General features: G+C 33.4%; 1 protein-coding gene across 1 annotated transcript; it reads left to right on the top strand.

The window, feature by feature from the left end:
- The first annotated feature begins 4,257 nt into the window (after positions 1–4,257).
- Positions 4,258–7,385, top strand: LOC129876522 (uncharacterized). The gene is made up of 2 exons (XM_055951975.1): positions 4,258–4,886; positions 6,224–7,385. The coding sequence occupies exons 1-2, from the start codon at positions 4,348–4,350 to the stop codon at positions 6,792–6,794; spliced, it is 1,110 nt and encodes a 369-aa protein (XP_055807950.1). The 5' UTR covers positions 4,258–4,347; the 3' UTR covers positions 6,795–7,385.
- Positions 7,386–24,640: the final 17,255 nt, after the last annotated feature.

Genomic DNA, 24,640 nt, shown 5'->3' with positions numbered 1-24,640 from the left:
CATCTCCAATGCAAAGACATTGGAACGGTATCAAACATATTTTGCGATACCTAAAGAGTACCATTTGATATGAGTTTGTTTTATACTAACAAAGGCTGTGCAGACCTTATTGGTTATGCAATGCATGTTATTTATTAGACTCACATAAAGCTTGATCTCAAACAGGCTATCTATTTACATACGGAGAAATTGCTATATCATGACGATCTACAAAGTAGTCTATTGTTGCTACTTCTTCAAATCATGCTGAGACAATAGCAATTCATGAAGCAAGTAGAGAATGTGTTTGGTTGAGATCAATGATACAGTTCATCAAAGAAATATGCGACCTAAAAAATGATGTTAAAGTACCTACAGTTATATTCGAAGACAATGTTGCGTGCATAACTCAATTGAAATGTGGCTTTATAATAGGAGATGGAATGAAATATATTTCACTAAAATTATTCTTCACACATGATCTCCAGAAGAATGATGATAGTGATGTACAACAAATTCGTTTGAGTGATAATCTTGCAGATTTATTCACAAAGACATTACCAACATCAACTTTTGAGAAGATAAGGTATAAGATTGGAATGCGTCGTCTCCAAAATATCAAATGAAGTTTTCATTAGGAGGAGTAAAATACGCATTGTACTCTTTTTTCTTTAACCAAGATTTTGTCCTACTAGGTTTTTCTGATAAGGTTTTTAATGAAGCTACACTCAAGGCGTATTACCAGATATGTGTACTCTTTTTTCTTCACTAGGCTTTTTTTCCACTGATTTTTTTTTCTAGTAAGGTTTTAACGAGGCACAATATCTATGGATGTTCAAGATAACTATGTATATTGTCTCTTGTAAAATTTTTAATGAGACACATTACACGTGGACATCCAAGGAGGGTGTTATGAAAGAAAAATAGTGGATGTTCCACTTACTTTAAGGGAACCACTAATGAAAAATTGCCATGGCTATCTCCCTTATCTTCGTAACTTTTCAGGCTATAAATAGCCTTATGCAGATTGTAATACATACACTGATTTGAAGAATTACTATTACTGATAGTCTCTCAACTCTCTTTTTCTTTTACTGTCTCTCTTTCTTATTAATTACTAAATTAGTTTGTTTTATAATAATATATACATTATACATTTTTACGGAATTCAGGTGAATTGTAATTTTTACACCATTTTGAGTCTATTGATTTTTACTAAATTGTCTACATGGGTAGATTGTAATTTTTACACCTTTTTGAGTCTTGATTTTTCATGTAAAGGTTTGTGTGTTCTTTACTTCATTTCGAATAATTTTACTTTCAACAACTAGTTAGAAACCAAACAAAAATTAGTTTTATTAGGTAGCTCTATAGATTAATTGAGACTTTAGATAAACTTTAATAATTTGCTAAAATAAGATAAGTCTACCACTCTTAAATGCATAAAACAGCAGCGTAACCAGATTGAAGCTACTGAATGAGTTGGTCAATTATATTGGACTAGAGAGCTGATATTAAAACTACAATAAACCTCAAAAAGATTTCCTCAATCCATTGATTACATTATTGCTAATAAAAAGTTAATTACTATTAATCATTTTTTGCGGTTACATGGTCTTTGGCACGATCGTGTACGCTTGGAAGGTGAGTACTTCACGAACATGATGAAGTAACTGTGACTCATAAAAAGCTGAGTTCAAAATTCAACATCGATTTTAAGAGAAAATTTGAGACTTCGTGCTAAAGGCTTTTGGATTTGGATCAAGAAAGGGTGGAGATTCAATCCCAAATTTGAAGTATCGATTCCATCATTGAACCTAAGATTCAACTTGATTTAATTTGAATTTGAATCATGGAATCATGCACTTTAAGAGGCTAAATTGGAAATGTTTAGATCTAAACCTAGAATTAGAAAACCATTGATTAGACTTAGCAATTGATATTAAAATAAATCCAAATTTTAATTATTGAATTGAACTCTATAGTAGCTTATGGATAATTCGTTCAGGCAATCAATTTCAGATATCAAATCGTTGACTCGAGGGACGTGTTTGAGTTGACTAAGATTAACTTTGACCCTGAGGCTTTCTAAAAGTATGGGATTAGTTATCTAGACTAATTTGGACATATTATTTATGATTTTGAAATTGAGGCCAAATAAGATTGTTTGAGCGCATTTCGAAAGGTTTGCCTGCTAACTATAAGACAAGTGAGACTTTAACTTTTAGTTTGCTTGTTTTTCCTTAAAAGCATGGCATACATATGTATTGTCGTATTTCTTGTATGCATTTAAACCATTTAAATACGCTAATTTAATTTTGAAGTATCTAGATAATATTGTGAGGTCCTAACTTGTGTTTAGGCACTATTTGACACTTGTAGCATAACAATCTACTATAATATGTCTTTAGGCACCTTGACGTAATTATATTCCATTTTAACTAGGTATGTATATTTCTATCTAGACAATTTTGATTTGCATATTGATAATGATACTATGAGCGTTTTAGGACGTCTAGATTATATTTTTTGATTTGTTGTGATATTGTTTTGTTGTTTAGCATGCTTATCACCCATTTAGCTTCCAACACTAAAAAAAACTTTCTTGTGATAGGCTCAAACAATTTAGGCATGATGATGTTTATCAGTAAAAAAGTACGGTTAAACTTATATAAGGTCAAGAACATACATCAAATTTCTCCGAATAGCTTCTCCCTCGCTTCAGTGGACTATCTGTATTAGAGAAAAGTTTATTAGGACGTCAAGTATTAATCAAGAGTTATGCCTGAAATGACGTGGAGAAAAGGACGAAATAATTGATTTATTTCTTTTATAAGGACATGAGAAATACAATAGAAATTTTATTCTTTTCTAGTAATCTGTGTTGCTCACTTAGCTCTTGGAACAATCACAAACCTCCTGGAATCTCAGGATTTTCCTTAACATTACTTATTGCTCTTTGTTTACATCGATTTCTTTTTTGTCATAATCTACTTAATAATCAAATCGCGTGCTCTACTGTCATGTCATACGGTTTCAACATAATCAAGACATCTTCTTTCTTCCAATGTATGACTCATTCAACACATAGACACGTACGTACATACAAAATTTGCTAATAGAAATCAATTTTAAAGGTTGTAGGTCCGTTATGGTAGGTAGTAGCTAGAAGGCTATTGTCAAGAGGAAAAGAATGCGATGAATCTGGGTTGTTGCTTCATTATGGAGCATCTCCCATTGATATAGCAAGGAAAAGAGGAAATTTAAATTTTATTATTAATTAGAGGAAAACAAATGAAGGCTACGCGGTGATTCTAATTATACAATTTTAATTTTGCTTCCTTTTGTTCACAAAATTCCACTGATTTTCTGCCAATGAATCCACAAAGTTTAACAACTAGTATTAGTAATTAAACTAATAACGTCATGGAAATGTTATTGTAGTACGTTCTAGATGGTCAAACGTCTGATCTCGTCTTAATGAGTTCGCATAAAAAGACCCTTTTCAACTTAAGAAAAATTATTAAACGCATAAATCATATATATATTCAGGGCACCAGAATCAGAATTTTCACCGAGGTAAACACACAAAATTTCAAAGAGAGTCGACATTTAATATATAATTTTCTGCTTGAGCAAGTTCCACCCTACCTAGCTCGATCATGCAATAAACTACTCCATAGTAACTATAGTGATATTTTCTAACAATATATCGTTTGGTAGGTGGTTAGAGTTATTCAACTATTAGTAATGAATGGATCTTATCAATGTCCATGAATGATAAATCATAGATCGAACCTATGTACAGATTAATTATATGTGAATTTATGTATCATTTTATGCAGATATTAGTAGTGCAGATATTATTATTCCACCTTCTATCATGCATAAAATAAATATATAAATTTTCTTATATCTTATACATATATTAGTGATGCGGATTTCTAACTTGTTAACCAAACGTTGTATTAATTTTATACATAAATAACTTATTTCTTATATACCTATTAGACGAAATACACATAAATATAATGGATGTTGGTTAGAGAAAAGTTTGTAGTAGTTACTCACCCAAATATATACCATGTGAGATAACAGAAAGAAATAGAAAATATATTTGTTACTATAACAATGTCCGTCTACGTCATATTCCATTATACACCTAATTAATCGATCCGTCGGTGATCATTTTACAGGTACCCCCACATGCTAGTAACTCACTAATATAATTTCCTCAAACTATACTATAGTATATCTTTTTTGGTACCATCCAAATATTCCTCTTTGTCCTCAGCCAATTAATATACTATTTAAATTTCCATTAAGTTTATTAGAGAGTATTGCATTTTGGGAAATCGACCAGACAGTATGTTGGATCAAAGAAGAAGTTTCTCATTTAGTTCCTTTGATTTCAATTCTTCAAATAATAGCTCTAGTCTCTTCTCTTCTTCTTGTGATGAGTTTTTCTCTAGTAATTTCGTTATGTATGATACGGAGGACGATGATGAAGCATACATTGAAATAAACCTTAATCCACCGCGGCCTACAACAAAAACGATGCTAAAGGAGAAGGAATGTAATAATTCTAATTCTTCAGAGGTTGAGTTGCGGATATCTTTTTCATCATCAAATGGAATTTCTCCAATTGAGACGATGACAACAACAACATGTGGTACCACACAACATGCACCAGGAACAACGACAACAACGATGACTAAGCCACGAGGGAGGCGCCTTTTCGTATCGCTGTCTCGCATTGTGAATGAGTTCATAGGTGCATCATCGGCCAATACACTAAATTCAGTTAGAGAAATAGAAGCTAATAATGTTGCTCGTGAACATGGACCTGCTCAGCTTCTGCCCCCGCCCCTCTCTAAATCTGACTGCACGGAGATGATACGCAACAGGTAAATCTCTTCGAAGTTTTAAGCAATATATTAGTACATGCACGAGAAACTCAATAGAATTGATGACCTAAAACCGACTTTATCGGAGTCTATTTTTTAAATATTATAGGTAAAAGTTGGACATCCTCCTCCTCTAACTAAAGATCTTGGTTCAAGCCTCATAATTAAAACAATTTTACTAGAGGAAGCTTCTTTTTAATCGGCTTTGTGTGTCTCAAAAAATAATAATTCAATATAGAATACCTAATGAAAAAAATTGAGCCCTTCAAAATTTAGCGTCTAAAGCCCTCAGTTAGTGGCTTGACCTTTTGGCCATCATGTATTAGTGTAAATAATTTTTACAAGTACAAAAGTTCATATTTAAGAAGATTTATATATAAATATCTTTTAAATAATTTTAATGATATAAGATATTATTTATAATGATATAGAATAAATTTTAAATTCTTTTTTTTTATGACCCTGTCAATGTTGTGCTGTTTCTGTATTCAAACATTTTTTTTAAATGGTCAATGGTCTGCCTTAATAAATAAGTTTTGACAAGTGAATAAAGTGGGGAACGTGGGGGCGGCAGAGGAGAATAAAATGAAAAGTAAACCAAAGACCAGAAGTTAGGACCGCGTAAATATAAGGAATTCATATAAGGAATTATATAATATAACTTTATAAATATACTATTGTCAACTTTGCTTTTCAGTCAACTTTAAAACCTATACTTTTCTATATTTAAGAATATTTTTAATTTCCTTTCATTTCATTCCTAATGTTTTATATAGCCAAAAAAATCTCACAGCATGATTAACACTACAAAGTATCCGGGAAAAACTCTAACCCGAGACATTGGTACTTACTATTCACCTCAATTTTTGTTGGTTATTAACACTACCAAGTTAATTCTGAGAGGCCGAATTTTAAGTTATCGGTTCAGTTAAACCTAGTATCTTTTTATATAGAATATAAATTTTGTGTAAAAATTTATTAAAAGATTGTAATTAATAGTAGATATGAATCCAAACTTTAAAAATATAATCGATTCAAAGCTAAAGAACTTTAAAAATATAGTAGATTCAAAGCTAAAAAATTAAAGATTGAAGGCATATAACTTAAAATTCTGAATCTATTTTGTCTCCGATTCTATGGTTAATTTGTATATGTACTATATTTGCTTTATTGAACTTTATGTCTAATCAAACCTTGTGATGTAAAAGAAAGACGATTTTTGGTCATTTCCCTCCTTTTATTTAGCCAAATCAACAATGAAATAGGATTATATATAGTAAAACTATATAATAGAAAGTAGTACAAAAATATGATGCGTTAATGTTACATTTTTGCAGGAAAGATTGCACGATGGTTGCTTCAAAGAACAACGGCATTATGAACTTTATTGTGAAATTAAAGTATAAAAATATTCCATCAATGTTAATTTCCATGGTAACACCCAAAGCCAAAAGTGGACAAATCCGCGCCAGACAACCCTTGCTACAGCGTGAGCACAGCAGCACCTGCCCACGCAGGGATCCAATGAACAACAACAATATGATGAAATCAAAAACTCGCGAGCATTCAGATCTTGATTATCAAAATCTGAACCACGACAAATCAACATCATCATCATCAGTCGCGGGCATAGTAAACTTTAAGGCACTGAGAGGAGTATTAGACGGTCTACTTGTTAGGACGAGTCGTTATTACAAGAGTGCAACAACAAGAGGGGCATTATTATCCGCCAACAAGCAGAATATAAGTAAAAGTTGTCCAAGTTCTATTAAGTCGTCACCAATGCATATCAATGTTTGTGATGACGACGTTAGAAGATTTTATTCGAGGGATAATTCTATTCAGGCAGCCATTGCTCACTGTAAGAAATCATTTGGCACACAAGCTGAATTTAATTTTCATCTTTGAAAGTGTCATCTTAATAAGTATCTTCTTGTTTATCTAGAGATGATTTTTGTATATATAATAAAGGATAACTGATAGCATTGTGAATTGAAGCTTTGAGGATCAGATAACTTACCTCAAGCTATGAACATGCATGAAGGAAGAAGAATTCTAGAGAGATGATTTCAGGAGAAGATATTTTTCATATATGAAAATTCTGTTACATCTCAATCAGTTATATAGAGGTGTTCACTAGTGATATATGTGACAGATATAACTAACTTTTGTCTACAGCTACTTAACAGCTCAACACCTCTAACTGCTTTCATTCATTCCAATACTCCCCTTCAAGTTGGAGTTTGTTTACACATCCAACACTCCAAGCTTGCCCAATAGTAAATAGTGTTGTGCAGCTCCCAGCCCCTTTGTGAGTTGGTCTGCAAGTTGTTCCTTTGTATTGATATGTTTTCCATGAACTAAACCATCTTTGATTTTCTCCCTCACATAATGACAATCAATCTCAATGTACTTAGTTCTTTCATGAAAAATAGGATTAGCACTGATTTGAATTGCTATTTTGCTATCACAATGCAGCTTGATAGGTGTCTCAGTGAAGATGTTCAGTTCCTTTAACAACCCTGTCAACCACACAATTTCAGATACAGCTGTTTTCATACTCCTTTACTCAGCTTCTGCTGAACTTAATTCTACTTACTGGGGAGATTTGGCAAAATAGTCACTCTCAAAACTTAATCGGACATTTAGACACAAGTCGTGAAAAATTTGCTCTAGATACTAATTATGACATCATTTATTTGACTTCCAAAATATACAAGACCAACTTTGTCTTTAATAATGCACTTTTGGTCCCCCCTTCACATCCAACAAATTTTTATTTTTCCCCTCATTTATTTTCAGATTTATGAAATAACAAAATAAAATAAAATTCCAAGAAGCTACCCATAAAAACTCCCGTTTTCAGCCATTTTTATCTAATTTTCTCTATTCCGATGACTTTTCCGGCAAAATCTTCTTCCTCACAACTGAAAATCTCCATTCTTGCTCATTGCCTCCATTGTTGTTTCATTTTTTATTATTTTTTTACAAGAAATATTCCCACTATATTTACTAGCTTGAAAAGCTTTCAAAATCCACTCAATACCTCATTAGTGGATAGATTTTCATAGTTTAAAAGCCCTACAAGTACATTTTTTCATTCTAGAGCTAGCAGAGCATCGATTACACCCGATTTTATTTATTGATATTTTTGTACGGAGGTTACCAGTCATCGACCAATTATAGACCGACACCGTAATTTAGGATCGATCATTGTGGTCTATAATTGCAGTAACTGAAGTAATTATTGTTGGTGGTGATTAAGTGTGTGTGAGGGAGGAGACTCCCAAATGTTGAAATTAATTAGAAATCATCTAGTAAGGTGACAATGCCCATCCCGTTGTGTCACAATGGTTCATATGACGACATGGTTTGAAGTGTAATTGAGAGCGGAGAATTAGCTTGTCAAGCGACGTTGTAATTAGATATATATCTAATGAATGAGGAAAAAAATGCATTCCACATTCATAAAAGTGACATTCATAAAGAATGACAGACAAGTTTACTGTACATGTTGGATGTCGTTGTTGATAGCTCTAGGCCTATATTGAGGATAAATATTGTCCTAGGGTATCTGATACCCTTGTCACCACACTCGACAATCAATAACGATGATTCGGTTGAAGGTGAGAGTTTGTGTGATCATTCAATGAATTTGAACGATCATCCAATGGATATGAAAGATCATCCAACAGATGTGGAAGATCCTGAATTGTTTCAAGAAGAGCAACAGGTGTGTGGATCGGGATCACAACCCAACCACACCTTCTTTGATATCGATATTATGTTAAATATGTAGTAATGAACAAATGAATAGAATCTATTTCAATTTCCTACATATTGTTGTCATTTTATTGTTTTTAAATTTTGCAATTCTGTTGGCAATTCATATATTATCATAGATAATGAATCTGGTCTAACATCGATTAGATGAATTTATACTAAATAAATTAAACGGATTATAGGGTCTAGGCTTGAGTGAGACCATTATCCATGCTAGATAGTCTATATAATCGATGAATTTCAGTTTACGAATTGGTGCAATTGTCAAAAATTATTAGTATATAACAAAAATAGTAATCAACTAAATAAATTATATTATATTGAGGACCATTGATTGAATTTACTGTAAATTCTAGTCTAAACGCTTTGTCAATAATCTACCGTATGAGTTTATAGCTCTTACTAGCATATTGTCAAAAAAAGAAAGGAAAAAGCCATAAATTCACCCCTGAACTTGTACCGAAAAGTCAGTTACATGCTTAAACTATTGGGGGGACCTATTACACACCTATTCTTACTAAAGGTGAAATTAAATCACCCTCAAAGCTGACATGAAAATAACATTAAATACAAAAATAGAGGCACATCAGAAGTTAAAAATAAAGCCAAAGATATGTCCCCCCCCCTCCTACTTTATGCTCCTCTTCTCCTTCACAGTACCTTATTTTTCTTCGTTTTCATTTTTCTTACCACAAAAACTTTTTTTTGCTATGGCTTCTAGAAAAAATATTGTTTTAATGTTAGTTTTTTGAGCGAAAAAAAAAGAAAACGACGTTCAGGGATAGAACTCATTACAAAAACGGTGAAGTTGTTCAATATATGAGGTTTTGTTGCTCAAAATTTTTTTCAGCGCGACATTTAAAATTATCGATTTTACTATTTTCACGATCAAATTCAATTTGTCGAGTCGAGCACCAATTGTTCAATTTATTCCTATCTTTTTTGTCGCTTGTGAGCACATGAAATAAGAAAATTCTCAGATCTTCCTATTCATCTGTAATTTTTTTTTGGGGTTTTGCACAAAATTTAATCTTTTAATGTATTTTATAGATCTTTCTCTCTCTGAAAAATTCTCTCTAGATTTTCCTCAAAATCAGTTATAGTAAATCGAGCATTATAATTGTTCTTTGGGTGTAGGGTGGTGAAATTGGTGGTTAGATATGGTGATTTCGTGGCAGTGATGGAGTGTGATATTGATGTTATGTATGGGCAATTAGGTGGTGATGGTGGTTAGAAAAGAAGATTAAATTGGATAAAATTATTGCTTGACTTTGCTAATTTTTGTATCGATAATGGAGGAAGAAGAAGATGATTGGTACTGATGGTTATTTGGAAAACAAAAGATGAAGAGAGAAAATAAAGGAAGAAGATGACATTGTTGGTTTATTTCTTAAAAAGAAAATGGAGTAATTAATGTAAGGATGGAGAGAGAAAATCAAGGCAAAAATGATTGAAAAAAAAGAAGTGAATAAATAAATAATTACACGTGTAAGCTCAAACAAATCTAGCTGGAACGTGTAAATAACACGGGCTTGTGCGACTGGCTTTGTGCGTTCAAGGGTGGTAATAATCTCACTTTCAATAAGAATAGGTGTGTAATAGGTCTCCCCAATAGTTTAAGCGTGTAACTGACTTTTCGGTACAAGTTCAGGGTGAATTTATGTTTTTTTCCAAAAAAGAAATAATTAATTAATAAATAAATATATTATTAAAATTTAAACAATAAAATGAGCTTAAATAAGTCATATGCTCATATAAGAGTCAACGTAAATTAGGGACGGCGATCAGAGATGTGTGAGGATGAGTAGTGGTTATACAATCAACATCTTTAGAGTAATTTTTACCAAAACACAAGTATGTTTTGTGAGAATTTCATTTGTTCAACCACAATTCATCCTCATACATCGGTGATCACTATCTCAATTTACGTGGACGCTTATATGATCATATGACTTATTTAATCTCATTTAGTTGTGTAAATTTTAATAATTATGGATGAAGCTCTTAGACTATGCTTAGTTTGGTCCTCGTCTTGTTTTAGTCTAGCCTATATTAAGACCTTCATCCATAATAAACTTACTAGATTAAGATACATATGTATAGACAATAACTAGTAGAATTTTAAAAAGAGAATAATTAATTGATAAAAAAATGAATTATTAAAATTTACACAATTAAATGAGTTTAAACAAGTCATATGATCATATAAGAGTGCACGTAAATTAAGAACAATGATCAAAGATGTATGAGGATAAGTTGTGGTTGAACAAATGAAATTCTCACAAAACATACTTGTATTTTAGTAACATTACTCTGAAGATGTTGATTGTATAACCGCTACTCATCCTCACACATCTTTTATCGTCGTACCCAATTTACGTGGACTCTTATTTGATCATATGACTTATTTAAGCTTATTTACCTGTGTAAATTTTAATAATTTATTGTTTTTATTAATTAATTTTTTTTCTTACATCATGCTAGTAAGGACTATAAATGCATATGGTATATTATTGACAAAGCGTGTAGTCTAAAATTTACACAGTGGATTAAATCGGTGGTCCTCAATATAATTTTTATCTAAGCAAATTTATCTAATTATTTATTTTTTTGGTCTAAAATAATGGTGGATGCTCTTTTTTTTCCAGTGGCTTGTAGATGATGAATCATCGATGAGCAGTCCATCGACATCAAATTTTTAAGGCATTACCAAATTTTAAATACCTCAAAAGTTTCAATTTTTTTAAAAAAATAGGAATTTGCCCATGACAATGTTCAAAGGAGCCAAAGAGCTAAGAAATCACTTGAAAAAATTGATTAAAAAATCAAAATGGATAAGGATCAACTAAGACAAATGTTGATTTCGAAAAGGTATATTAGAATATAGTGGGACTGAATAAATAGATGTATGGTTTCTTAAATCAATCATGGGTGTAGTCTATAAATAATAGAGAATTACTTCTATAATATATACCATCGATCTCTATAAATTATGATAATAAATAAATTGGGAACACAATGCAACATATAATGGTAAACATCAACTTCCGTTCATAGTTCCCAATGATAGCAGTCTCTAAATAATTAAGAAGAACTTCTATAATAAAAGTAATCAATTATATCAATTATAAGACAATGCAGTAACACAACACAATTCCATCTATCCACTAAAATCAGCATGCACAAGCACGTGTTGAACTTTGGACATGATTGTGATCATTCAAATCTTCATCGTCCTCCACGACCTCTACTGATGAAGTGAGGGCAGTCACGCCTTTGAACTCCACCTTCAATGCATCGATCAACGTGTTCTTAACTTCATTCATGTATAACATAAATGTTTTCATGTAAGTCTACTTCATCTCACGAACCCTGGGTAAGGTATGGATGCACAATCTAGTTTTAAAATATTATTATAATAATAACATATAAGTTTTTACCATTGTATTGCTCCCTCTATATTTAAATGGGCCGCTTTTCGTTATGTTGTCGCTCTTCGATGTGTGCCATTTAAGTAAATGAGGAACGGGCAAAGTAGAATTTAGTGATTTTTCGGCATACTTTTCAAGATGAGGAAAAGTCTCATATATCCAAACCTACAATCAATCAAAGAATACATAAATTTATAGAGTTTATGTATTACTACGTAAATAGGTAAGAATCTATAATAAATCAATAAGATGATAGATAATAAGTAACAGAAATTCTCAGAAAAAGTTGTATGATGCATTATTATTCTAATTAACAACTTTTTTTCTTTTTGCTCAAATCAATCTTCTTCAAATAACTCAACGCTAGCCTAAATGATTCTTTTCCCTACGGATAACTCTCGAATAAATCTAAATCAGCTGCCATCTTGATGTTATTTGAATCCATCTTTTTCGATGAATCATTTGCCAGTAGGATCGAGTGCGCGAACCAAACTAAAGTGCATTTCAACTTTTTCTCCTTTCTCAAATGATTACATTGATCAAGCTTATCAACCTTTCAGTAGTGATGTTCTTGTTCTTGGTCACCTTGAAATGAAAACTTTTACCATTTTGAAGGACTATGCTCGTTTTTAATTCAATTCGGGTATGTTGAACAATTCAGCCTTGTAATCAAAGCAAATTTCTTTAAGTCGAAACAAAATGGCTTATCATTCACACAAAATCAAATATCATGGAACTTTTTATTATTTTTAACATGTCGCAGTAACATATTTTGAAACATCTTTAGCTTTACGTTTCTTACTTCTACAAGCAGTAGAAGTAGATCCTTAATTATTTTTCTATCTTTAGCCATACTTTACAATCTATAATCAAAAACAAATTTGTAGTGGTTATTCTACCGACCACTAATCTATTAACAGAAATAGAGAAGTGCTCTATTCAAACATGCAAAACAAGTAGCAGTGATTCTAGAAAGGGAGAATGCAAAAGACAGGAACAAGAACACTATTAAAGTCTACCAAAATGCCGAAAAAAATTCAAAATCGACAGGCAATATAAATATAAAAATTTTAAAAAATTCTAGCCATTATCCAAAGCAAAACACAATCAAAGATGCGGAATCAAAAACATAAACCAAAAATATATTAGATTTTGACTAATTTAATGAAGAAATATCATATTTTTTGCAAAAATCCAAAATTCACTACACTAAAACGCATTAAAAATAATAAAATGGAGCTGAAACTATTCGAGGAAGAAGAATAAACTTACCTGAGCACAAGAGGATGAAGTTTCAACTTGAAAAAGGAGATTGGAGAAAAAAAGGTTTCAACTCCTAGAGGCACTCAAGAAAATGGGGAAGAAAAGAGGTTGAGATAGAGGAAAACTATTGAATTATTAAATGAATTTAAATAAGATTGGAATATTTAATAACTATAAAAAAGGACTTTGTTGTATTTTTATAAACTTGTATGTTATTCCCAAGTTTTTTTAATGTTAAAGAAGCTCATGACCCCACAACCAAAGCTTTTAATATATTAAAAAGACCCATGACCCAACAATCCTAGTTTGTAAAATATTAAATAGTCCTATGACCCCACAAGCCAACCTCACTTTTTCACCATTTCTAATCCTAAATCTAAAAAATAAATCAAAAAAAATTTAATGGCTATTTCCTAAATTAAGTTTTAGAAGTGTCCCCCGGTTCAATTATTCTCTACTTACTATTTGTTTTTCCTGATTTCCAAGATATGAGTGAGTTTTTCTACTATGTATTCAGTTGCTGACTTCCTTGTATTAGGGAATGATGCCTAATCTGAATCAAAAAATGCTTGTAGTTGTGTACTAATAGGTACACTATTCAATAATATTTCTTTCCCCGGACTTTCTTTGATACCTCACTAACCTCAAAGTTTCCTCCTAGTGTGCAATTTTGGGCTTCTACATAAACTGAGATAGTAATTGCACAACAAAACTTATATTTCTTGTGCTTCAAATATATTTTTAGTTTTATTAAGATATAACTATCTAAGGTGTTTCTTATAAGAAAATAACACAAAACATGGATGAATGATGACACTAAAATATTCAACAAAAATAATAATGAAATCGCATAAAATAAATATTGTAAATTAATATGTCATAATGAAAATGATCATAATTTAAAAGAACTAAATCATGCTAAAATAATTCGGTTATATATCTTAACTGTCTGAACCAATGTAAATTGAAGAACAATTATACAACAATATTGTCATTCTTAGTGTTGAATACTTTTTTGTTAGCATTAATTAGTATTGATTTGATTTTGATTTGAGTTTGATTAGAGTTTGTAATATATATGGACTATAACATTCATTGGACCACTCAAAATTCTAAGTTTAACATTTAAAATAATATGTTAAAAGATAAAAAGTATGAAAAAATATAAGAAATATTTATAAACTATATCAAAATAAATACTTTTATGTATAAAATAAATTTTAAAAATTATATTTATAATGTCGGATTGGTGTGGTCTCAAGCTGATTTTTTTCTAGTTTAAACCAAATCAACCAAAGTATAGTTGGATTTTTTCTTCCAATATCAAACTGAGCCAAACCAAATCACTAGTCGGATTTTTTTTGAGTTGAATCGATTGTGGTTTAATTCGATTTTTTGATCGATTTTATACACCCCTAACTTCTACAAAAGAGTCTGATGTTTGATCTTGTAAAGTCTACAACTTGAGGCAAAAATAACTGATGATTGGCCTTCACAAGGTTATACTTTAGATGAAAATGTTCGAAGTCACACGCGAATTTTCAACTTTAATTGTGTACGTTTGAAGTTGTGCTCGAATAGGGTAAATTTACAAAAAAAGTATTGTAAATAAATTAATTGACAATCCCAAATATAGGTATATATGAGCACGTTGTCTGATATTCCGTTCTGGGTTTGGACATTTTTCTTTTATATAATCGGTTGATATTGGAAATCTATGAGATCTTTAATCTGTTGCTGTGTATAAATTTATAACGACCTGAGCCGTCGTTAATCATGATTAAAAAGAAATTTGCAAGAATTTGGCTTGACGTGGTCCCATCACCCCTCTAGAGCGGGAAGTCGCGGGACAAAATTTAAGTTGCAAAGTTTTTTATTTTTCCACTTCTCCCAAGTGGAGGTTAAAGGCGAGGGTTTCTACAAAAGCCTCCAAAAAGGCTTCAACTGGTGGAATTCAATCCGGTCTTACCGTAGGACATTGAGGATCAATGGTTTCAACAGCACTATTTCTCCATGGATTGCTTGTTGCCAAGGTAGGCTAGGCTTCGCTTTTCTGAGTAGTAAGTCTCTACCTACTGCATAGTGTAGAAAAAAATTTAATGAGAAATCATATAACTAAACTGTGGGTCACGGGTCATGGGTAGAAATTTGGTTGTTTAGGTGTCTGATTAGAATGTGACCTGGTAAAATGGTGTTGTAATGATTTGGAAAAGTGTTTTAGTTGTAACATTATTGCATATAGATGGTTATTTGATAACGGGCATAGTGTTGTATACAGGACTATAAACTAAGTAGAGATTTTTGATAACCTTAAAAGTTCGGTAGTGTAGGTAATTGTCTAGTTTCCCATATGTGTTCATATACTTGCTAAATTGCTTCATGATATGCATGTGTATATATGAATAGGGAAATATGCTAGATTATGTTTGAAATAATCACTTGCTAGCCTATTTTTGGTGATGAACATGTTTTTGATGATATAAATGCTATAAATACTGAATGTGATTATGATTATGGTATGCTTGGATCAGGTGACATGTTCTAACACATATTTAAATCGAGTGTCACATTCCGATACATAATTGGATTAGATGTCACATTTCGATACATAGTTGGATCAGGTGTCACGTTCCAACACAAAGTTAATTTTTTGTAGGTCCCGTGAGAAGACTCTTATATGAAGCTATAACATATAGAATCTATTGAGTTGTGACATTACTGAATGTGGTTGGACTTGTCCATGAACTAATAAGGTTAGTGGTAAACCAGCCCTAAACTAAGGACCTATAAACAAAACTTAAGTTGAGGGGTATTGGTTATTAGGGGTGATGATCTGGATAAGAGAATGGGCCCTATTAGGCCTGGATGTGAGCTATATAGTATAATCGTATTCTATAATTGTATACGTAGAAGTTGTGGTTTCTAGTTGCTAGAGAGTTTTACCATTGTAATGTCTATGAATAACTGGGGTAGGGATAGTGGCTACCAATAACTCAGATGAGTTGAAAGAGTGTGGTTGTGAGAGGGATATGCTTTATGATGTAAGACAGTTGGACTAGGACTAGTATGGATGGGTGAAATCATTGAGTGATTAATGTTGTCTGGTGGGGACTTTTATAGTAAATGAACAGTGGTATGGTGGGCTTAAACCATAGTTATTAAATTGTAACTAGAATGGTTTTGGAATTCTGAAATTTAGAGTGGGTACTTATTTGGTTAAGAAGAATTTTATGATATCTCTTATTTTTCTGTTCATATATTATGCTGTGGGTAGCGGATTGAACGATGATGCCCAACAGTACATGTTGTTTGTACTTATACTACTTTTACTATGCCAGTTGGCATAGTCTGGTTGCAGGGTCAGTTATGTCTCTTAGGTGAAGACAAATGCAATCCTCCAGCAGCTTTTATTTTTCCCTTCTCTTGGTGGAAGCTGGGTCATTGATCTTTAATTTATTTCTACTCTTAACTGCTCTTGTACCTGTTTAAACCAGCATCCTTGGTTTTTTATAACCTTGTATAATCCAGCAGATTAAATATAGTTTTCCTTAGAAATTTTTGTTAAATTATTCAAGTCTTTGATTTTAACTTTCATAATATTTTCCTAGAATGATTAAGGGTTCCGACTTAGGGTCTATAGTGGGTGATCGCACGGCCCAGTGGGTTGGGTCGTAATAATTTGATATTAGAGTGTAGGTTATCGGTCTCCCAATACAAGAGAGAATGTGGAATAGACTTCTACGGATTGGTGTGTCGATATCGACATCTAATCTTTAGGAAGCCATGAAGCATTTTAGGAAGTAGTTTCATTCCTTCTCTCTTATTCATGCAGTCTATCACTTGTGGTATGGGTTGAGTTCAATTAGTATCTCTAGATTCCAATTGGTATCTCAATGACGTAAATTGGATGTCGTTGTCACGGCTGAAGGAACACAAGTAAGGAAATTGGAATCAAGAAGGTACCAATTGGTATCTTGCCTTAGAGGCAGTGAGAATGCATAGATGATCAACTAATAGTCATCTATGGAGTGAATTAAATTAATTTACTTGCTTGAGTTATGTAGTTGAACATTTGAATATGTGCATAGTGACTCCTGATTTAAAGTGTGAAATACCCTTTCTTGTGTATTGAATTTATGTGGTATATGTTTTCTAATAAGTTATATTAACTAGATGTCAAGGAGGAGTCATAACTGTATTATGTATTTTGAACTGTGTAAGACCCAAGACTATTAAGGGATGAGTCCTAATATGTTGAATGATATACTCATTTGAGGGAATGCGGCCTGTAAATGGTATGGACTTACCATTTGTGGTAATTGGTAAGGGAATTTAACTAATGGGGACTATGGAGAAACTCTGGTTTCGGGGCAGTCGGAATTTGGTTTGAAATTAGTTGAGAAAAAGAGCTAGTGTTATACACTAGTCTAATGGTGATCACAAAAGATCCTTAGCATATTTCGTAACTAAGCTAAAATAAGGTGTTGCTAAATTGTGTCTATCTGATATAATGGATTGAACCATTGGCTTAGGTTAATAAGAACTTGATGTCACAAGTTGGTTTAAATGATGCCTTGTTTATCTTTGATGTCCTTTGTAACACCCCCTAAATATTATTGATTCATGGATCCTTTTTTTCAAGAAGTCCAAATGAATTATCAAAGTTTTCTATTTAATTCAAGCATGAAACTTTATGGATTTTTCATATCATGATTCCAAATGCATAGATTATTAAATATTTAAAATTTAATTACCTATCTTATATTGACTTTTAAATGCATTAAATTGTTGATTTATCGAAAGTCCTTATATGAAGACATAAAAAGATTTTGATCATGTTCTAAAGTATTTTGATCATGTTCTAAAAGTATTTTGATCATGTTCTCTCATGCCTAAAGTATTTTGATCATGTTCTAAAGTATTTTGATCATGTTCTAAGGTATTTTGATCATATTCTAAAAGTATTTTGATCATGTTCTCTCATGCCTAAAGTATTTTGATTATGTCCCCTCATCCCTAAACTAATTTGGGCATAACTTTTCATAGGATAGTCGAAAATAGGTGATTCAAATTTCTGAGTAACCACAACATCATTACCTACAACTTTTATGAGAATATATCTTAAGATTCGGAGTATAAGTAGATCAAATAAATTAATCTTTGCAAGATATAGTGCTGTAATGGAATGGAGTATTTGTAGAATAAAATTCATATCTCGATGTAGAATGCTCCAAATTGGATGATTCTTGAACTAACTGAAACTAGACTTCTATATCTACAATTCTTATGAAGACACCAAATCCTAATAAGGATTTTATCTTATTCAAACGCAATTTCGAAAATGGATATTCCGTTAAAAGAGATTTCATCTCACCTATCATAGAAAGATCTAGAACCATTTGACATCATCAATGACATCAAAATTCTCCATTGAATTTTCAAGATCATCCTTTATGATTATGTTTATTTATTGTTAGGTCCCTCCTCTACACCTATAAATACCCACCTTATTTCCTCATTTTATTCACCAAACTTTCTTAAGCAACTCTTCTCTCTATATACTTCTTTACTCCTTCTCAAATATAGTTTTAGTTATAGTAGTATAAAAATACTACTCCGGTGATTCTTATACTCCGGGTAGTACACAAAACAAACCGGCGAGAAGAAAAGGCTGGGGTCCAAGAGTGTTCCAATTCGAAGTAAAGCTTCCGATTTAAGGTATGTAAGGCTTTCATAGCATCGGATTGAGTTCGTCCATGCGCCCAATATTTAAATTCATTATAATTGAGTTATAATTGAGTTTTATCCAAATCTTGAATTCTAAATGAATTAATTCTTCTTCTATTGAGTTAAATATATTTATGCATTAATATTATTATTATTGTTATCTCTCATATTATTGGAATTATTGTTCATGGCTACTTTCCCATGAATCCTAATTGATTTGATGTTCATGAATATTTTTACACATGTTTTGAGTAAAGATGTTGGCTTTTTAATATTTTCATTAATAAAAAGAGTGATATGAATTAATACTATATATGTATTTTATTGAGTTTTGAAAGAGCAAAAGAGTTGAGTTTAAATAAATTTGAGTAAATGATGTTTTGATGAGATGTAAATGATGTTTTTGAAGTATAATGATTGATGAAGAGGTAATGAGATGAGTTTATGATTTAAATTAAAGTCCAAAGAGACTAGATGATGAGATTAATATGAGCACATATTTTGGGAGTAGTATTGAGCACCGAGTTGGGTAAGAGTTTAATTGACTCAAACCCCAGAACTATGTAGCCAACGTAGGATGGAGGCTATGCCTCTTAAGTCCCAAAAAGAGGACTTTGATGAGTGGATCCAAGATGGTGATGTCCTTTACCCTGGCAAGGTATTGGATGGATGTGGCAACGACATCGCTTCGTTGTATCATCGCTAGCTCATAAGTGATGGTTGTCGGTTAGAGAAACTCCCAACTGAGTAAGCATTGCTTATTACTATTTTTATTATTATTATTATTATTTTTAAATTTGCATTACATATTGATGTTGAGATGATGTTGAGTTTTGAGCTGAGTTTTCTTGAGAAGAGTTTCTTGATATTTGTCCTTACCTTCCTGCCATTTTACATACTCGTACATTCTACGTACTGACGTCATTCGACCTGCATCGTTTTATGATGCAGATACAGGTGTTAGAGATCCTCAACAGGCGCTTCGTTGAAGATCATTATTTTTCAGCTATTTGGTGAGTCCTTTTTGTAGTCGGAGGAACTCTTTATCCTTTAATTATTATTGAGTATTATGTTTCTTTTAAGGTAGCCATGGACATGTCATTGGCACCATCTAAGAGTATTAGAGGCTTCATAGACAGAGTTTAATGATGTAATTGGAGTAGTTCTCCTTTGAAACTACTTCTTCTAAAAAAATTTCTTCTTTCATTAGATGTTGTTAATGGAGAGCCCATATAAGTATTCTTATTAAGTCTTCCGCTGATGAACGAATAAGTAATGAGACCAAGTGGTTCTCTCAGAGGCCAGAGATGGTTTTTGAGTACCGGCCACGCCTAGGGTACCCTCTCGGGGCCTGACATCCTTGGTTTTAAGAGGAGCAATAATCCCCTATGTATGGTGCTGGGTTCGACTCTAGGACAGTCCAGTTAAAATTCTCGTGGAAAAAAGAGTCAGAGGGGTTGAGTTTAACCTTGGGAGTCCAAGGGGGAATAGGGGGTAAGAAGAATGCCCAAGGGAATTCTCTGAGGCTACTATCTCGGCGAATCCTGCACTAGCGGGATCTCACAAGACCGAATCCTCAGAAAAAGGTCCCCTATTGTTCCCCTATTTTTGACATTGATCTTTTAAGCGCAATGGCTAGCTCTAAGGTTGTGTAGTGATCAACTAAGATCGAATAGCCATAAAAATGTAGTAATAATATGTACAGAGATGTGAAGTATTTAGAAAGCATCGGTGCTAATAAAAATAAGAGAAATAGTAAGGGAAAGCAATAAATTATTTGTTCCTTTCCCAAATGGGACAACCCAATCAAATAACAAATCTTAATGGGGGCTAAGGGGAGTGTCGACATCTAAATCTAGGTCCTTTGGGAAATACTCTCTTTCCCAGTCCTCGTACAGGAAGGGGAACTCGCGAAAATCGTCGGGTTCCAACCTGGCAGATTCCCTCTAGGGAGAGAAATAGGAGAATATGGTCTTGATAGTCTTTCACATCCTCATCATGAGGCGGTCCCTCTCTTTGCTCTTCCTCTTCTCCCACCACAACTGACGATGAAGCATCTCCACCTCCATGGCAGTAGCTGGTGGTACTGGAGCTGGGGTCTGGGCAAAGTGGCCTCCTAGTCGCCTCCGAAGTAGGGCTGGGCATTCGGTATTCGGTTTGGTATTTTTAAAGTTTGGATTTGATAATCGATAATTCAAAGTATATACCAAATATCAAACTTTCAAACTTTGGTTCGATAATTTGATAATTGGTAAATCAAACTTCGGTTCAGTACGGTATTCGGTAGTACCATATTGAAGTCAAAGTCGACTTTATGGAGGCTTTGATACCATGATGCTGAAGCAAAATTGTCACGACCCAATCCCGTAGGCCGCGACTGGGTTCCGACCTGGACCCCCGTATACGTACCTATCAGCTATAGTCAAGTTAAGCTACGTAGAATGTGATACTTCTCAAAAAAAAACCAATGGATCAACACTTTTTCATGTGCATACAACCTCTTTCATTCGCACCGTATCATGAAAGGACACGCAAGCCGACAAGGCTACCATAACATAAATATATTTACAATGTGACGTATAGGAACAATTGAAATGACTCTTAAATAACCCACATACACATGTCTACAGACCTTTAAGAATAGTAATGGTAACATATGGCAGGACAGGGCCCCCGCCGTACCCCTGAACAAAAAAAATATATACATAGGAGGACTAGTACCTAAAAAGCTAGGCTCCGAAATAGTGGAGCACTTCCAATATGGCTGAGTGGAAATTCTAAGCTGGCGAATCTCTGAAATAAACATATGTACCTTCGGGCATGAAATGTATCCCCCCAGAGAATGGAGGGTTAGTACGATATATGTACTAAGTATATAAAGCATAACATAACATAACAGAGATAACAATTGAAATAGGGATGCAGGAAATAGGTATAACATTTAACGATTCACTGTACCTACATCTTATAAAATGAGAGTATGTATATCATCCTCACATACAACTCCCGGCCCGCTGTGGGACTCGGTGTTACCATATCATCATATATGGTATCATACCATCGTATACGACATCATCTCATACATGACAAATACATCATTATGTTTTCATATGCATGTTTATCTTTCCGTCCCTTTAGTGATGGACTTGGTGGAAGAGTAGTGTACATATCATACCATACTTGGCCCTCTAGTAAGGGACCCGGTATCATAATTTCATCATATCATCATATATCATGTCTGTCCGGTTATTCATGGGATACGGTCGTGCCCGACCCTTTATGGGATGCAGTGAATAATCATTTTATCATATATCATGCCTGTCCGGCCCTTCATGGGACGCGGTCGTGCCCGACCCTTTATGGGATGTGGTAAATAATCATTTTATCATATATTATGCCTGCCCGACCCTTCATGGGATGTGGTGAAAGATGTATTAACAGCATGCACGAGCAGAGTAGTGAGTAACCGTATGCAAGTAAAATCATCATCTAAAACTCAATGAAATAGTCAAACGAACCATCACTTGAACATCAGGGAAGTAATCATCTCAGGTACCCTCTAAATGTCATTAGAAATCATATCAGCTGGAGTCTCAGGAGTCGTAGACATGTGTTGAGACAGAGCTAAACAACTTATGGAATTACAAACGTCTTCATCGTATAGTCTTTAGGAATAGAAGCCTATACGTTCAAATACTATTCATCATATAGGAGACTCGAGGGTAGTAGTTCAATTACTTCAAGAACTTTAACATTTAAAAGTGAACACGAGTTACGAGTTATACTCGGAGCCTATAATTGAGACTACCTCCAACCCATATCATATACCATTTCACTTACATTTAAGACATTCCAAAAGGAAGGAGAGACAGGCTTTACATATATTACTTTTCATCATATAGGAGCCTTAAAAGGCAATAACTCAACTATTATAGGAGTTTTAACATCACAAAGTGAATAAAGTCTATGAATCATACTTGGAGTTTTATGATTGGAATTATACCCACATTTCATATACAATCCATTCACAACTTATACCTAAGACATGCCAAAAGAAAAGAAGGATAGCTCTACATACTCATCACTTCCTAACGTATGAAAGACTTGACAAGCCCTAGTTCAATTACTGTAAGAGTGCTTTCATCAAGAAGTAAACAAGGACCGTGAATTATGCTTGGCATTTATGAGTAGATTTACCCTCAAGCTCATATCATTCATTACTTAACTTGAAGACATGCCAAAAGAAAGGAAGAGATAAGCTTTACATACCTCTTATGGGTTACTCGTAATCACATTCGCGTCGTCTTTCTCTGAACCTATTTAACACAAAAATAATACTCATATTAATAACCTTCGACTCTCCAGTTCCTACATTTGTATTCAAGTATCCATAGGAACCATTTTCTTGTTCGCCTTTCTCGACTAGTTTATAAGTTAGTTAAGAAGTTAACAAAAATCAAGCAGCACCTCCCCTATAACCTTTCCTATCCAAACTTCCGTTTTAACCTCCAAACCTTAGCATCCATATTAAAAACAAAAACTAGAAGCTATACAACATTGAATTACTACAATACGACGCAATACAAGTTCCAAACAACTCGCCCAAAACCATAATATCAAAATAAGGTTTTCTATCTCTATTTTGTAAAACCTTTAACCACATCTCCAACTCTTATTTACACATACATAACATGCTTACACCTTTACCAAAACATGGGAGAAGAGAATCAAGACATACCTTGCTGAAAATTAACTTCAGAAGCTCCTTGTCGTGGTTGAATTTTGGTGGATGTTTGCAGCCCTATCTTGCTGCCCTAAATAATTAATTTACGTTGGTAAACACCCTTCATTTAACTGAGGGATACCTTAGATAATTAACTCACAGAGCGGAATCAGAGGGCTTACCTTATTTTGCCCTTAGTCGTCGCTACTCTCTCTTAGTCTCTAGGGTTTCTCTCTTTATTTTTATTCTAAGTGATGAAGAATAGGATATGTTCAGCATGTAGTACATATATACACCTCCTTAGGAGGTGACACATGTCAACCCCTAAGGGTGACATGTGTCCAGCTCCCATTGGGCCACCATACCCATGCATCCCTTTCTAGGCTGCCACGTGGCAGGTGGGGTCCACCCCAAGCTGCTGCATCACCTACTTGACCCTAAGTAGGTGCATCACCTGCTGCCACGTGTCTTCACCACATGCTGCCACATGTCCAAGTATGTGCATCAGCTACTCACTCCTTTTTCATGGGTTCGTAATCCCGTCTCACTTTAAGAACCTATGTAATCCTTGCTACATACGTTCGTTATGTACTCAAGTAGTTTAAATATGTAAGACATCCAAGTCGATAGCCTACGCAAGTAAGTCGAGTCCTATGACTCATTACTTGGCCTCCAATTCCTTTTAAATCCTTCTACACCTATTTCCAACCATCACTACTCACATAGGGCTAGCTTATGCTAAATTTGGGATAGCCTCATCCTCCCTTCCTTAGACTTATTTAACAACGTCGTGGGTAACACGAATCACATAGTAGATTTAGAGAAGC

This window comes from Solanum dulcamara, chromosome 12, assembly GCF_947179165.1.
Source record: "Solanum dulcamara chromosome 12, daSolDulc1.2, whole genome shotgun sequence".
Classification (NCBI taxonomy): domain Eukaryota; kingdom Viridiplantae; phylum Streptophyta; class Magnoliopsida; order Solanales; family Solanaceae; genus Solanum; species Solanum dulcamara.
Note: the sequence above shows the minus strand (reverse complement) of the source record. Positions and strands in the feature narration are given on the sequence as shown.